The 16,892-nt window shown below is 42.7% G+C and overlaps 1 protein-coding gene across 1 annotated transcript in view; it reads left to right on the forward strand.

Moving 5' to 3' along the window:
• EXOC2 (exocyst complex component 2) overlaps positions 1 to 16,892 on the forward strand; it is a 200,645-nt gene that overhangs the window by 155,438 nt on the left and 28,315 nt on the right. The window contains exon 22 of the mRNA XM_040431963.1: positions 6,509 to 6,650. Coding sequence (XP_040287897.1) covers positions 6,509 to 6,650 — 142 coding nt within the window. The remainder of the gene's footprint in view (positions 1 to 6,508; positions 6,651 to 16,892) is intronic.

Genomic DNA, 16,892 nt, shown 5'->3' on the forward strand with positions numbered 1-16,892 from the left:
GTCACAAAAAGTGTAATAGCAAGCGATCAAAAAGTCATATGCACCCCAAAATAGTGCAAATCAAACCATCATCTCATCCTGCAAAAAATGAGACCCTACTTAAGATAATCGCCCAAAAACTGAAAAAACTATGGCTCTTAGACTATGGAGACACTAAAACTTTTTTTTTGTTTTAAAAATGAAATCATTGGGTAAAACTTACATAAATTAAAAAAAATTGTATACATATTAGGTATCGCCGCGTCCGTGACAACCTGCTCTATGAAATTACCACATGATCTAACCTGTCAGATGAATGTTGTAAATAACAAAAAAAAAAAAAAAGGTGCCAAAAAAGCTATTTCTTGTTACCTTGCCGCACAAAAAGTGTAATATAGAGCAACCAAAAATCATATGTACCCTAAACTAGTACCAACAAAACTGCCACCCTATCCCGTAGTTTCTAAAATGGGGTCACTTTTCTGGATTTTCTACTCTAGGGGTGCATCAGGGGGGCTTCAAATGGGACATGGTGTCAAAAAAACCAGTCCACCAAAACCTGCCTTCTAAAAACCGTATGGCATTCCTTTCCTTCTGTGCCCTGCCGTGTGACCGTACAGAGGTTTACGACCACATATGAGGTGTTTCTGTAAACTACATAATCAGGGCCATAAATAATGAGTTTTGTTTGGCTGTTAACCCTTGCTTTGTAACTGGAAAAAAAATATTAAAATGGAAAATCTGCCAAAAAAGTGAAATCTTGAAATTGTATCTCTATTTTCCATGAAATCTTGTGCAACACCTAAAGGGTTAACGACGTATGTAAAATCAGTTTTGAATACCTTGAGGGGTGTAGTTTCTTAGATGGGGTCACTTTTAGGGAGTTTCTCCTCTAGGGGTGCATCAGGGGGCTTCAAATGGGACATGGTGTAAATAAACCAGTCCATAAAAATCTGGCTTCCAAAAACCAAACGGCGCACCTTTCACTCTACGCCCCGCTGTGTGGCCGTACAGTAGTTTACGGCCACATATGGGGTGTTTCTGTAAACCGCAGAGTCAGGGCAATAAAGATAGAGTCTTGTTTGGCTGTTAACCCTTGCTTGGTTAGTGAAAAAAATGGGTTAAAATGAAAAATTAGACAAAAAAAATTAAATTCTCAAATTTCCTCCCCATTTGCCAATAACTCTTGTGCAACACCTAAAGGGTTAACAACATATGCAAAATCAGTTTTGAATACCTTGAGGGGTGTAGTTTCTTAGATGGGGTCATTTTTGGGTGGTTTCTATTATGTAAGCCTCGCAAAGTGACTTGAGACCTGAACTGGTCCCTAAAAATTGCGTTTTTGTAAATTTCTGAAAACTTTCAAGATTTGCTTCTAAACTTCTAAGCCTTATAACATCCCCAAAAAATAAAATATCATTCCCAAAATAATTCAAACATGAAGTAGACATATGGGGAATGTAAAGTCATCACAATTTTTGGGGGTATTACTATGTATTACAGAAGTAGAGAAACTGAAACTTTGAAATTTGCAAATTTTTCAAAATTTTTGGTAAATTAGGTATTTTTTTGTGCAAAAAAAATATTTTTTTGGACTTCATTTTACCAGTGTCATGAAGTACAATATGTGACGAAAAAACAATCTCAGAATGGTCTGGATAAGTCAAAGCGTTTTAAAGTTATTAGCACTTAAAGTGACACTGGTCAGATTTGCAAAAAATGGCCTGGTCCTAAGGTGAAAAAAGGCTGTGTCCTTAAGGGGTTAAGAAATGGAAAGCAACTCATTGCACGAGTTGGGGTTAAATAACTTGTTGCCAGCTGAAAGATAATCGCCCATGCAGTAATTATCCAATAGGAGGCTTATAAATATTTGCTTAGTTAAATCCAGGTGGCGACTTTTTTTTGGGACAGGCAGTGTAGCTACTATGTTGCCAAAATCTTTTTGAGAGCACTTTGCATACTTTATTGCAGCAAAAATCCACTAAAAGTGGACTGGGTGTTGCATCCATAATATGGACACAAAAAATCACTTGTATTACATCAGTCTGAAAAGCTGCCATACTGATCTTTTATGGCAACTGGCAGAGGGAAAAATGTGTTTTCTAACAAATCTTTTCCATTTGTTAGAAATATATTAGATATTCCTCTCTAATGGTATTCATTATTGCTATTACTATAGCATGTAATGGGTATCTCTAGAGAAGCGATATACATATTTTACCCTCTGGAATGATCAGGATAGGGACAGTGTAAAATTAAAGCTTTATTGATGTTTGTGTGTGGTGTTAGTGGAGTTGTATGTGTTTATTTGACACAGAGATCATTAAAAGAGATAATTATGTTCATAGGGGTGATTAGATGAACAATCACTCATTTTGGCACTCCTTTTCTGTCAAAAAGACAGCCATATGTGACCATCAGAGAGCAGGTATGCTGTCTGATTGATGGGAAGGCGGATTAATAGTATACACAGATATGCATGTTACCTATTCCCCTGTGGTCACGTACACTTATTCAGGGAAAGAAGGATCTATGTCTCTGCTCCTCTCTCTGTAGCCGGTCATCACGCCCCCACTGGTCCCCCCCTCTCCTCCTCCACGCTGGAGGAGACCAAAGCCTGCTAAAGGGAGGGTAGATTAACATGACTATCTTATTTTGTATAATACCTGGAGGTATGATAGCTGTAAAACAAGATGAGATTGTGGTGCTAGCCACGATGCATCCAGCGATACAGCCTTTAGAAAATGGTGTGGAGTGAGAGCTGCAGGTGTATGCAGCTCTCACTCTTAAAAACTTAGATTGTCAGCTTTGAAACAAGACCTGGCTCAGATCTCTAGCTGTTATACAGTCTGAGATACACCCAACTGTAGCACGGATGTATGAGATGCCTCCTTGGATACTAAAGTGCCACTCTGCGGGGTCGTATATGATAGATTCTTGGCAGGGAGATCAGATCAGGAGGGTTGGACTCTTGGCACCCCCAGCTGTTTGCAGGACCGGTAATACACCAGAACCAGGCAAAGCTCTCTACACCATGCCGTGGCCATGCCTGGTTAATGCATCTTAGTCCCCTTCAATACAGTGTGAGAGAGGTGCAGTAACCAGTTGGGGAAAACCCTATTTAGAAAACCCTTGGCTACACATTTTAATTTGCTACTACTATATATGCAATCCAAAATAACTCAAATGGTCAGTAAGTTTCCACGCAACTTTGTGTAAATCAGTATGGGTGAAAATAATAAACTTAATATATCTTAACAGAGGAAAATACGTCTCTTTTTCCACTTATCAGCTCTTTTAGTCCCCCTTCGTAAGCTTACATAGTCCGAGACAAAGAGACAGACTGTCAACTCGCTAAAAGATTCGCTTACATGCTGTCCATAAACATCTATAGAGGAGACAGAGAGGAGGGAGGTAAGCTGGCAGTATGTCCTGAGACAGAGAATGTTAAAGGGGTTTTCCGAGATGTTAATACGGATTACCTATTCTCTGGATAGTTCATCAGTATCTGATTGGTGGGGGTCTAACACCCAGGATCCCCACTGATTAGCTGTTCAAGAAGGCTTCGGCTCTCACAGCAGTGCCGCGGCCTTCTTGCTTCTTTCCCTTGGCCGAATGATCACACATTCATCAGTCACATGACCTTGGCGCAGCTCAGCCTCATTGAAGTGAATGGGGCTGAGCTGCGATATCAAACATAGCCACTATACAATGTATGGCGCTTTGCTTGGTGAGCTCCAAGAAGGCAGTGGCGCTCCCAGGAGTGAGCCAGTGCCTGTGCCTTTTAAAACAGCTGATCAGCTGTGGGGGCGGAATCCATAACGGAATTCTTAGATAACCCGACTCCGAACCTTGTACGCAGAACTTGAAAACATAATTTCGCTCATTCCTAACGGAGGGGAAGGAAGAGCTGATAAGTGGAAAAAGGGACATTTTTTATGATAAGGAGTATTACAAAATTCCTTACATTTACCTGTACTATTGCTTTATACAAAGTTGTGTTAAAAAATCATCGACCATTTAAGTAATTATTTTTTTGCATATATGCAAATTACTAGGGTAAAGGTTCCAACTAACAAGATTGTTTACAGATTCTGCGCAGTACTAATCCATTTCCTGACATTAGATTTCTGCATAAGATATTTGGCATACAAATATTCCGTGTCAGCATCTCACCCTTAAGATCATTATCATCAAAGAAACAGAAGAATCAATGATATCTGTCACTTTGGTTCTCGATGAGTTATGTATGGGATTTTTTTCTTTTTCAAAGAATGAAAATGTCAGAGTGGGTGACATTACATTACATTCTTTATGTGTTATCTTTGATGACCTATCAAGTCTGTGATCAAATTGCTAAAAATTTTCCGTAGATGTGTTTTTGTGTACATGGCCATGCTTACGTATTAAAGCACACATTTTTACTGTGAAATTGTTCAATTTCTTTAGTAATACCTTTTGTTCAAGTGTATCAGAATTGAATAATTTTCTAAAATTGTATTACAATTTCATTTTTAGCTTTTTTGTGGGTGTCTTTTTACGTTTTTGTGTTTTTCTTTTTCAAAGGGAGTCTGTCATCTACTTTGAGCTTATATTACATTATAGCACAGTTGTCCAAGATAAAAATAGTACCTTTATTGTGTCTGCCCCACGTCCAGGAGCTGAAAAAAACTGCTTCGTGAGCTGTGCTCCTGTTAGCGCTGCTGACTTCCTGAAACAGCTGATCGACAGGGTCCCCGGGTGTCGGACCCCCACCGATCAGATACTGATGCTAGGTCATCAGTATGAAAATCTCAGAAACCCTTTTAACTATAATGATGTATGGTGGGTTTCCATCATTATGCACTTCATTTGCTGCACTATTTTGCCTTCCATGTTTGATGGAATCTGAGACAGAGTCTCCAAAGCTTATTTGCGAAGGTCAACTAAGGGTATATGCACACAGTGCGCATCACCTATGGATTTTCTCACACAATGCAATACAGTACCAGCTAAGTGGATGAGATTTTCAAAATTTTATGTACACAATGTGGAAATTTTCAGTGCAGAAGTTGACTTGTAGTGCATATTTTGAAATCTGCAGCAATTGTTTTTGTGGATTTTCAGTGCGGATTTCACCCATTGCAATGCAAAGGATGAGACCGGGGGCAGATCCATGTCTGCAGCAAAATCCACAAGTAACACATGCAAATTTGCAGCGAAATCTGTACGAAAAGTCCTCATCACCTATACTACCGTGTGTATATCCTTTGTTGACATACTTGTCTCTCAGGTCTTTAGGATATTTGACCTAGAGACAGCTGAGTACCATTCAAGTGAATTGGGCTGAGCTTCACTACCAAACCCAGCCACTATCCAATGGCCAGCATTGTGCTTGGTAAGCTGCGAGGAAGCCGAAGTCCTCACCAGAGCTCAGGTAACAACAGGGGTGCCAGGCATCAGACCTCAGCTGATCTCATACTATTGATCGATCCTGAGGATAGGCCATCAATATCAAAATCCCAGAAAACTCCTTCAAAAACGTGGTAGGTGATTACAACTTAAAGGGGTTATCCCATGATTAATGTAAAAAATGAAAGTCCGACATCATGACAACCAGCCCTGTACCTCACATGGAACCAGAGATCTCCCCATTTATTGCTCTGCTAGTATTATATCAAGCTTTCACCTCATAGGGAGCGTTCTTTCGGCTGCAGCTCAGGAGGCCCATCTGCTCTAGCTCTCTCCCTATCACAGCTTAGGAGGCAGCCAAAGGATGAAACTGAGCATGTGCGGCCATGTCAGTGATTCGGGCAAAGAAATTAGGGGGGGGGGGGGAGGGCAGATGACTGATACATTTTATTAAATAAACTCAGTGGCTATACAATTTTTTTTTTTATTACATGCAGTTACCAGAAGTATTCAGATCCAGGTTCTAGTTTGAAATTGTAGAGAATTTTTTTTGTAGGACAACCCCATTAAGGGAAATTCACAGTTTAATCCGTGCACTATGGGCAGATTTTACTCTACATTTCCCAACTGTTTTGCACACTTTTCCAAGCCTTTTATGTCTTGTCCTGAAAGGGGTGTGGCTTCGAAGGAAAGGCGCGTGCTTATATATCAGTCTGTTCAGCTCCTCCCGCTCTGTAACCTGATCTTGTAATACAGTTACTCTGGTCAAACGCGACTTCTCCGGTTCTAACTGCTAACCGCTGAAGATTTAAGACTCACAATGATCATTTAAAAAGGGGTCATCTTAAAGGGGCAACCCCTATAAATTTAGACTTTGTATATCACAGTGACAGATACTGGATTTATCAGGTAAAACAGTAGACATCAGAGTATATACCATGTAGAGGACATTTAGAAGGCTTTCTCTAGAAAAACAAAAATAAAACCGGCTTTCATACAATCTATGCTGAGAAAAAATATTGAACCGCCTATCTGTATGGGTTTTTTCACAGGTCCTTTCTCTATATATTTAATGACTGCTTTTACAAGCATTAATAAGGAGCCCAACCATTAATTGTTAGTTGTTCTTATTTTAAAGGCCAGCACGGAGTCTCTGAAGGAACTGGACCAAAGTTTATTTGAAAAATTTATCGAAAGTAAAGCAGACCCCATAGTTGGATCCCTGGAGCCTGGCATATATGCGGGGTACTTCGATTGGAAAGACTGCCTGACCCCCACAGGTAATCCACATGCATTTTTGAGCCATTGTTCTTGTGTAAGAGGGGCACGCAATAATGTATTTTTACACAATTGTTTTCTTGCATTTGTTTGTAATCACGGGAAAGGAAATGCAATCTCAGCCTTATAACGACAGATATGACATTAAAGGGGTTGTGCAGTGAATAAAAATGAAGCTTAGTTTAAACTGTCCTCATAAAATAAGGGACATGCTATATACTCTCCCCTTGCGGTACTTGAAATACAAATTTAGACTTTCAGTGCTGCGGCAGGATGTGTCGTTTGCTGATCATGTGATCTTCCCTCTCTGTTGCTCCGCCTCCTTAGATGGAGCATGCCAATCATTCCTTTAAAGAGGACCTATCACCTGTCCTGACATTACAGGCGCGTCACAGCCAGGGAAAAGGAGACTCCCCTTTGAGCGCCGGAGTCCCATGTGTGGTCCTTTTTTGGCCTGATGAAGGGCTCTCATTTAGCCTGAAACGTTGGCATAACTGTACATTGTGCATCATTATGTCCGGCTGAATAAAATTCACTAATCATCACATCAATCAAACGGAGTGCTGTCTAATTGTATAAATACTACAAGCGTGGTTCTTGAGGTGGAGCGAGGAACATATCCGTGACGTTCACCCCCAAAACAAGCCAGGCTACTGTTGAGTGCTGTGACCACTTGAAATGACACTACTGAGAAAAGATGATGTCTCCTCCCTGTACCGATGCTATTAGCATACAGGGCACGAAGCCAGATCAGGGGGCACAGCGGGGCAACAGAGCAGCCGATCTGAAAAATATTACAGCGATGACATCTACTAATAATGCCTTACAGTGCCAGCCAGGTACTTATAAGTCCTCTTTAAACTCCTTGCATTCGAACATGCTCCGTCTGAGGGGACGAGACAACAGATCTTTATATACTGGTGTCATGGTAGAATTTTTTTGTATGATCCCTAAACAAGGGATGTAACCATGTGGTCTGCAATGCTACAGATCTTAAAATTCAGTCTAGGGGCAAGAGAATGAGAAGACAAGACCCATGGTGGTATTTGAGTCTATCCACTTCTGACCCCAAATGGAAGAATATTCCTTTTATTAAGCAAAAGTCCTGGGTGTTCCCTTACAGCGTAGATTCAACTAATCTCATTATGGCAACTGTTAGAACAAGAACCTATATGTCTCCATAGGAAGCAGTCAAAGTACCTGTTAGGGGGGGAAAGCAAAGGAATTATTTTCTACATCCAGTTTAGACCATATATTGCAGACTAAAAATTTGTGATTACAAAGAGTATATAATTCAGAAATTTCCGGCACAGCAGCGTTTAATGAGAATAGATAACCAAGATGTAATTCTGTTTAATTAATCTGCCATAGATTTCTAGCTACAGCCTTTCTTCTGCAGTTCGATGTCACATCAGTAGGAGTTATTGTTATCTACACTTGGCTATATTTTTCTCTATAAGGATTTTCTCAATTTATTGATGGTATATACACGACTTTATAGAATTATTTTGAGAGATTTAAAATATATGTGTGGTGTTTCCGTCAATGTTATTATACCGATCCATAGGCTAGAGTTTTACTAATGGATTAGGGTGCATTCCTCTTCTAGTCGTAGATACTCATAAATTGATTGACCACCTTACTGCTGTTGGACATTGAGTATCGTTTTTAACTTTTTTTTTTTGTACTATAGGTCTGATTCAGATGGACATGTTTTGCGTCCGTATGCTATCCATGTGTGCAATGGACTGTACGCAGACAAGCCATGCTTTATTCTGGTCCATGTCTCATAGAACATGGAGATCCTTAGATATAATGGTCTCTGGAGGTTGCTATGATCTCTACAGTCCTCACTGCATATTAAAAATCATCTGTTTGTTACTGCTAAAACACAGACTATTTTTAATACGAACGTGTGAATCCAGCCTGATAAAGTCTATCTTTGTATCTGGCAGGTTGGGTTCGACTCCCAAGACCCCTGCCCATCAGCTGTTTGAGAAGACACAGGCGCTGTCAGTAGTGCCACAGCCTTCTCTCATTGTACCGTGGCTGTGCTTGGTATTGCAGCTTAGCCCATTCAGGCCATGTGACCGATAAACATTGTGAGAAAGCCGTGGCACTCCTGCAAACGTTGGTGCCTGCACAAACCGCTGATCGGCAGGGGTCCGGGGTGTCAGACCCCCACCGATCAGGTACTGATGACGTATCCTGGAAAACCCCTTTAATATCACAATTATGTGGGCCCTCCTATAGTAGTATCTAGATACTATGTAGAGTTACTATTCAGGCATTACATTGCGTTACTAGACATGGCTAAACAGATTTGCATCTTTTAGAAAGATAAAGACAAGAAAATGTATATGCAAATGATTGGTGGGGTTGCCCTACTTTCTTTTTACGTGGTGCCCTATTTTCTCTAGAACTAGTTTACTACTAGTGCAAATTATATATATTATATATTTTAGATATGCCATAACTGTCTCAGACAATAATACCCTGTATATGTTTCATCAGTCTGAAAATGGGGCCCTTAGACCAGAAAAAAAATGTACATCCCTGATGCAGGGACTCATGGGTCTCAACATATGCTATCACCTCCAACAACTTGTATTTACGCTACAGCAGAAGAGAGGAATGCCACAGTCCACTATGAAGGCATTGTGAAGCTGACCCTGCCAGCTGGACGGACGAGAACACTTCTCTCCAAACCTGGCGCTTTCTAAAACTATGGGGAAGAATTATCGTCTCCCTATGCCTTGCTTTTGGTCTAAAAAAAAAAAGTAACAAAACCAGATTTTGTGACTTTTCAAGCACCATTGCAACTAAATCTAGTCACAGCTGTCATTTTTACACCACGCTCACCAGTTTCCGACAAGGGGGCATGCCCTGGGTGGGCATCGGCCCACACATTGTTTGGGTGATAAGAGCAAGACTTCAGGTTAGGATACTCTTTAAGAAGAGACTCTTAACTGCAACTTCAGGTGAAGGCGACAACTACACAACTACACTTCAAATGAAAGTTGATAATATGATTTTATTAAATATAACAATAAGTATATAGATATGATGTCCTTTTGACAAGGTAAAGGGGTTTTCTGAGATTTTTTTTTTTTTACTGATGACCTATCCTCTGTATAGGTCATCAGTATCTGATCGGTGGGGGTCCGACACCCGGAACCCCCACCGATCACCTGCTTGAGCGCAGTGGCCTTCTCTCAGCGTGATGACACATTTATCAATTACGTGGCCTAGGAGCTGCTCAGCCCCATTCAAGTGAGCGCCACTGCCTTCTCAAAACAGCTGATCGGCAGGGGTCCCGGGTGTCGGACCCCCTCCGATCAGATGTTTTGAGAAGGCAGTGTCGGACCCGCTCCGATCAGATACTGATGATCTATCGTGATGATAAATCATCAGTAAAAAAAACTCTTTTAAGGATATACAAAAAATAGAAAACTTACATCACTGATTGAGTTAACATCACCGGACAGCGACATATCAGCTGGGAAGTCCTTTTTAGCAAAAAGCAGTCAAAGTTTTGATCGGGAAAACATATCTACGCTAATCTTCCTTCTGTAGATGAACTTCAACTGCTAGCTGAAATTTTCCAACCTTTATACTGTTTAACCAAATAGCTTTACCTCCTAGTGGAATGTAACCAGCTTACACAATCGATAGGGGTCACTGTGTGTGTATATTGTTTATCTGTTATTAATTCGGACATTGGAGTGGCCAATTCCCAGATCCACAATAAATCAGAATCCTAAGATACTCTTGACAGACATTAGTTAAAGGGAGTCTGTCACCACCGCCATATACAGTGCTTATATTGTCCTATCGCACACCTATACATGAATGTAATGGTACCTTTGTTATTTTCTTTACACTTGCAGAAGCTGGAAAAACCGAGGCTGCACTGCCTCATTTCATTGTTAATCCGCCCCAGCCTCTGCTTATGCCCTCCCTCCTATTCCCTTGCGTCATCCTTCGGTCCAGCCGAGATTCCGCACCTGCGCACTGCCTCACCGGCACATGCACACTAGTTGAAGAGATGCCGTGCCCACAATGGGCATCGCAGTGCACATGCCCAAGCGAGGCAGTGCGCAGCCACGGGATCTCGGCCGGACCGAAGGATGACGCAAGGGAATAGGAGGGCAGGCATAAGCAGAGGCTGGGGCGGAGTAAGAATGAAATGAGGCAGAGCAGCCTGGGCTCCTACACAGTGAACGCCGCCCCTGCAAGAGTAAAGAAAATAACAAAGGTACTATTAGATTCCTGTATAGGTGTGCGATAGGACAATGTAAGCTCTGCATATGGCCATATGGTGGTGACAGACTCCCTTTAACTCTCTTACCCAAACATTTCTAACAAGTCTCTTTGATAATTTTCAGGGCATAAGGATTCTATCAAATAAGTGGGACTATACCTTGTTACACATATTTCAGACATGTCTTCTTAACTATCAGATAACATGGACAAAGTCTTTCACAAACATTTCTGACAAGTTATATTGTTCATTTCAACAAAAATGGAAAAGTTCTCACACAAACATGTCAAACAAGTCTTAAATTTGTACATATGTCAGGATAATGTTATTAGACCCAATGAACTTCAAATGATCAGAGACTCCATCTTCACACTTTACACGTTTATCATCATTTATTCCAGAAACTGGTGTAAATTATGACAAATCTACACCAGCTACTAGCTGGAGTAAATTTCAGTCTGGCAAATGGACTGCCAGAGGAGGCATTTAGTTAAGGACTAGGCGTGCTCTTTGTCATAAATTAAATGTCTCCTCTAGCATCACAGTGCCCATCAAGACCGATATTGCACACATCATTTTTAATAAATCAGGGCCTGTGTTTCTTTGAAACACTGCAGCACTTCAGAGTAAGGCCTCTTTCACACTAGTGTGACGGATTGGCTCCGGATGCGTTCAGGGTGCGATCAGTGAAACTCGCACCATTTTGCAAGCAAGTTCAGTCACTTTTGTCGGCGATTGCGTTCAGTTGTTCAGTTTTTTCTGAGTGCAGTGCGTTTTGATGCGTTTTTCTTGTGCGTGATAAAAAACTGAAGGTTTACAAACAACATCTCCTAGCAACCATCAGTGAAAAACGCATCGCACCCGCACTTGCTTGCATTGCACCTGCGTGGAAAACTCGCTCATGTGAAAGAGGCCTAATACATAGTTCGGTGTAACCAAGTAGCATGTTGGTATTTTATGCTGCCTGCTTTTAGGGAAGCATGAACCTATTGACAGGTTCCCTTTAACTACCGTATGTCTGTGCAACCAGTTTGTAGCCGTTTCCCTCGTGTACCATATGTGCCTGTCCTACCGTAGGTGTTCTGAAGTGTTAATTAAATATCTCAAACATACCACCATTTGTTTAAAATAAAAAATTGATGTTATGCTCACCCCTTTCTCCAGCAGCGTTCTCTGTTCTATTGGCACAGTCCCCCTGCCGCTATTGGTTTACACACTGCAGCAGTGCCGTGCCAGTGTGCGGCATGTGATGGCTGCTCTGATCCAAGAGCAGAGATGTAGGGGAAGAAGCAACTGGATTACAAACGGTTTAAGGCTACTTTTCACATTAGCGGCAGCTTTCTCCGGCAGGCTGTTCTGGCGGGTGAACAGACTGCGGGATCCGTGCTGCCGCTAGTGCATGCGTGCCGCTGGAAGTCCACTTCGGCCCTATTCATTGTAATGTTATAGTTTTATTCTGGCCACCTCTCTGCATGTTTGCCATGCTGCGGCCGGACCTCTGGCCCACGCCCATTATATTGAATGGGGCTGGAGCGGACTTCCGGCAGCACGCGTGCACTAGCGACAGCACGGATCCGGCAGGCTATTCACCCGCCGGAACAGCCTTCCACTCCCCGCCTTCCCAGAGCCATAACTTTTTTATTTTTCTGTTCACATAGCCTTATGAGGGCTTATTTTTTGAGGGACAAGTTGTACCTTCTAATGGCACTAATTAATATTGCATATGATGTAGTGGGGAACTAGAAAATAATTCCAAATGAGGTAAAACTGTAAAGAAACGCAATTTTGTCACAATTTTATGTTGTTTTTTTTTCTTTTTAAGGGAGTCTGTCACCACAATTTGACATTATAGACTGCTTACATAGCGCTGTAGCATAACTATAGATGAGTCAAATCGTACCTTTGTTGTTTTGTTCTGCAGTTCACCAGAGGCAAAAATGGTCATCACAGTGCCCATGCCCGGGCCGGCGGTGAACTGCGCACTCGTGGGATTTCGGCCATTACACTGGATGATGCAAGAGGCTTACAGGGCGGGCCAAGCAACAGGCTGGGGAGGGGTTATGTGAGAAGATGGCAGAGCGGCCTGGGCACTTAAAGCGCAAACGCCGCCCCTGGGCACTTGCGAGCCCTCATTTGCATATGAATAAAACAGCGTTTTTGCCTCTCGTGAACTTCAGAACAAAACAACAAACGTACCATTTGACACATCTATAGTTATGTCACAGCGCTGTGGAATCGGTCTATAATGTCAAATTGTGGTGACAGACTCCCTTTAACGACGTTCCCTATGCAATGCAGTAAAATTTACCCGCTATCTTCATTCTCCAGGTCAGTACGATGACAACGATATCACTCCTTTTATAGTTTTTCTTGCGTTTTAATACTGAAAAAAAATAAAAACCTTGAAAAAACAAAAAATACATTATTTTCCCCGGCGCCTCCACAACGGCACTCCCAGGAGGGTGTCCCCGCCTCCCCAGGACAGGAAACAACGTAGAAGCTCAAGTTTAAAACGGCCCCTTACTTTACCTGCTTCAGTTGTTGTTTTCTGTCCTTGCAGAGTCGGGAGTCCAAGTTAGGCTACTTTCACACTAGCGTTCGGAGCGGATCGGATCCGCTCCTATACTGCAGACGTTCGCATCCGTTCAGAACGGATCCGTCTGCATTATAACTTAGAAAATTTTCTAAGTGTGAAAGTAGCCTGAGCGGATCCGTTCAGACTTTACATTGAAAGTCAATGGGGAACGGATCAGCTTGAAGATTGAGCCATATGGTGTCATCTTCAAGCGGATCCGTCCCCATTGACTTCCATTATAAGTCTGGACGGATCCGCTCGCCTCCGCACGGCCAGGCGGACACCCGAACGCTGCAAGAAGCGTTCATGTGTCCGCTCACTGAGCGGAGCGGAGGCTGAGCGCTGGCAGGCGGATGCATTCTCAGTGGATCCGCCTCCACTGAGAATGCATTAGGGCCGGACGGCTGCGTTCAGGACCGCTCGTGAGCCCCTTCAAACGGAGCTCACGAGCGGACACCTGAACGCAGGTGTGAAAGTAGCCTTAAAGTCTCGCTCGGCCTGTCAGTTGCCCCATTCAGGAGGGTCTGTGCAGGGGACGGGGATTGAAGAGGGCCTGGCGCCTCTGTCCCGTTGAACGCGGCCCGGGCATCCGCTTCCCCGTTTACGGCACCTGTGGGAAGCGAAGGATCGCATGCGCCGAACAGGTCGGAACTTCTGGGCAAGAGTTTCACTTTGCCAGACGGATATCAGGGGAATGTCGGGAGCATGTATCGCAGAAGACTGCGTCCTGCATGTACAACATGTCCGCTCCCTTGGAAGCTCCTGGCATGTCCCGCAGACCTGTGGATCCTTCTACTGCCCAGAGCCCAGTAAGCCTCCTCCTAACAGTTGTGCCTCTCAGGAAATCTCTATTGGGTGAAGGGGAGCAGAGTTGTATTGTTTTCCCCCACTTGTGTTGGTGCTGGCCTTTATTTAAAATTCTTAGTTGCTAATTTGTCCCCAAAAAATTTATCTTACTTTATAGGGCAGGGAGGCCAGCACCATAAAGACCTCTAGCGGAGATTCGGCATGGAAAAAATGTGCAATGTGCAAAAAATCCCTGCCGCCTAAGTCTAAAAAAGCACTTTGTCCCAGGTGTACAGACAAAGTAGTGACTGCTGAGTCCCCATCCTTCCTAGAATCCATAAGAGATATGATCAAGGAAGAAGTAAATATGGTGATAGACGCAAGATTACCACCAGATTCCCCCTAACCATCAACCTCACAGAGATCACAGATATCGGAATTCCCATGTGATCCAGACTCGGATGAGGGTGAATATTCTCTAAGGCAGAGTCTGAATCTTCTAAGGATGAATCAGGGAAGCCTTTCTGTATTCCTGAATATACAGAAAAATTGTTAAAAACAATAAGAGCTACTATGAAGATTGAGGACGTAAAGGAATCCCAATCAGTTCAGGATAAAATGTTTCAAGGATTGGGTGAAAAGAAAAGGAAAGTCTTTCCCGTCCATAATAACATTAAAATGTCGATCGCTAAAGAATGGAAGGATCCAGAAAGGCAAATACAATTCCAAATGCCTTTAAAAGAAAATACCCCTTTGCAGAATCAGACTCATTCTCATGGGATAATGTTTCCAAGATCGATGCTCCAGTTGCCCGCATATCAAAAAAGACTGCCTTACCTTTTGAGGATATGGGCCTCTTAAAAGATCCGATGGATAAGAAATGTGAGGGTCTTCTCAAGCGGGCATGGGAGACAAACGCGGCTATGCTGAGGCCTGGTATAGTGGCTACCTGCACCTCCAGATCATTATCGGTCTCGTTAACCCAGCTGGAGGAACACCTAGCGGCAAGTACCCCTAGAGAGGAGAGCCTAGCCTCTATCCCTGTTTTGAAGCAGGCCTCACATTTTTTGTCAGATGCCTCGGCGGATCTAGTAAGGCTCTCGGCTAGGTCCGCTGCCTTATCGAATGCCACACGTAGAGCTGTATGGCTCAGATCCTGGTCTGGGGATGCTAGCTCGAAGAGTCGTCTATGCTCCATTCCGTGTGAGGGGGATAAGTTGTTTGGTTCAGCCTTAGACGACATTTTAGAGATGGCATCAGACAGGAAAAAAGTCTTTCCTTCAGACAAAAGTTTTTTCCAACAGAGACGGTCCTTTCGGAGCCAAAACAGGATCAGATCAGAGGGGAAAAGACCGCTCTGGAAGATGGCAATCCTTAGGAGGAAAGGTTTTCTGTTCACCCCAGAAACCACTGCAAAGTCTTCACAATGACGCCATATTTCAGGTAGGAGGAAGATCAAAAAGATTTGCCTCGGCCTTGGAAAACATTTCTACCTCCCCTTGGATAAAAAATACCATAAGCGAAGGGTACAAGCTAGAATTTGCTACTCCTCCCCGAGATTTCTATACCAGCAACAAGCCTTTGACTAGAAAAGCAGCAGGCTCTGGAATCAGAGATATTTATTGCTGCTACAAAAACAAGTCATAATTCCAGTGCAAAAAAATCAGGAGGGAACAGGGTTTTATTCCCCAGTCTTTTTAAATCGAAAACCAAACAGATCTTACAGGGTAATAATAAACCTGAAAAGGTTGAACAAGAGCATAGCCTACAAAAAGTTCAAGATGGAGACAATCAGATCAACAGTAAATCTCCTGAAGAACTGGGATAGGAATCAGAATACGCTAGACAAGAGGATAAAAGTTCCTTTAAAGGTACAGCAGTCTCTCCTGTGGTGGAGAATAAGAAAAAATCTTCAGTCAGGAGTATTTTGGAGACACACAAATCAGGTGGTTATCTCTACCGACGCTAGCAGTCGCGGATGGGAAGGCCACACCAAAGATCAGGTAATACGTGTTTGGAGTAAAAAAATGGCAGAAGCATCCTCAAATCTAAGAGAGTTGATGGCAGTCTTCAAAACACTGCTCTCTTTCCAGTCAACCGTAAATTCCCATCATGTAAAAATTCTGTCCGACAACTCCACCGCAATGGCCTATTTAAACTGGCAAGGAGGGACAAAAAGCAGAGCTCTGTGAAATCTGTCAGGGAAGATATTTTGCTGGGCAGAAAAGAACCTAAATTTTTTAACGGCCGTCCATCTCAAAGGCAAGAAAAACATAGTAGCGGACTATCTCAGCAGGGAGAATTTAAAAGAGGGAGAATGGTCACTAGACCCCGTTATGTTCGATCAGATATAAAAAAAAAGTGGGGTACCCCGGTCATAGACCTGTTTTGCGAATCAAAAGAACAAACAAGTAGAAAAACTGTGCTTCCTCTCCTTAAAGGATTAGCCGTTGTTTGTAGACGCTCTATCTGCCAGAGGGCCTCCTATATGCATTTCCACCCTTCAGTTTAATACCGAGAGTGCTGATGAAGGTGATAGAGGAAAAGGTGCAGATCATTCTGATAGACCCTTTTTGGCCCAAAAGATCCTGGTTTCCCCTCCTTTCCAACCTTGCAGCG

Source organism: Bufo bufo, chromosome 5 (genome assembly GCF_905171765.1).
Source record: "Bufo bufo chromosome 5, aBufBuf1.1, whole genome shotgun sequence".
NCBI classification, from domain to species: Eukaryota; Metazoa; Chordata; class Amphibia; order Anura; family Bufonidae; genus Bufo; species Bufo bufo.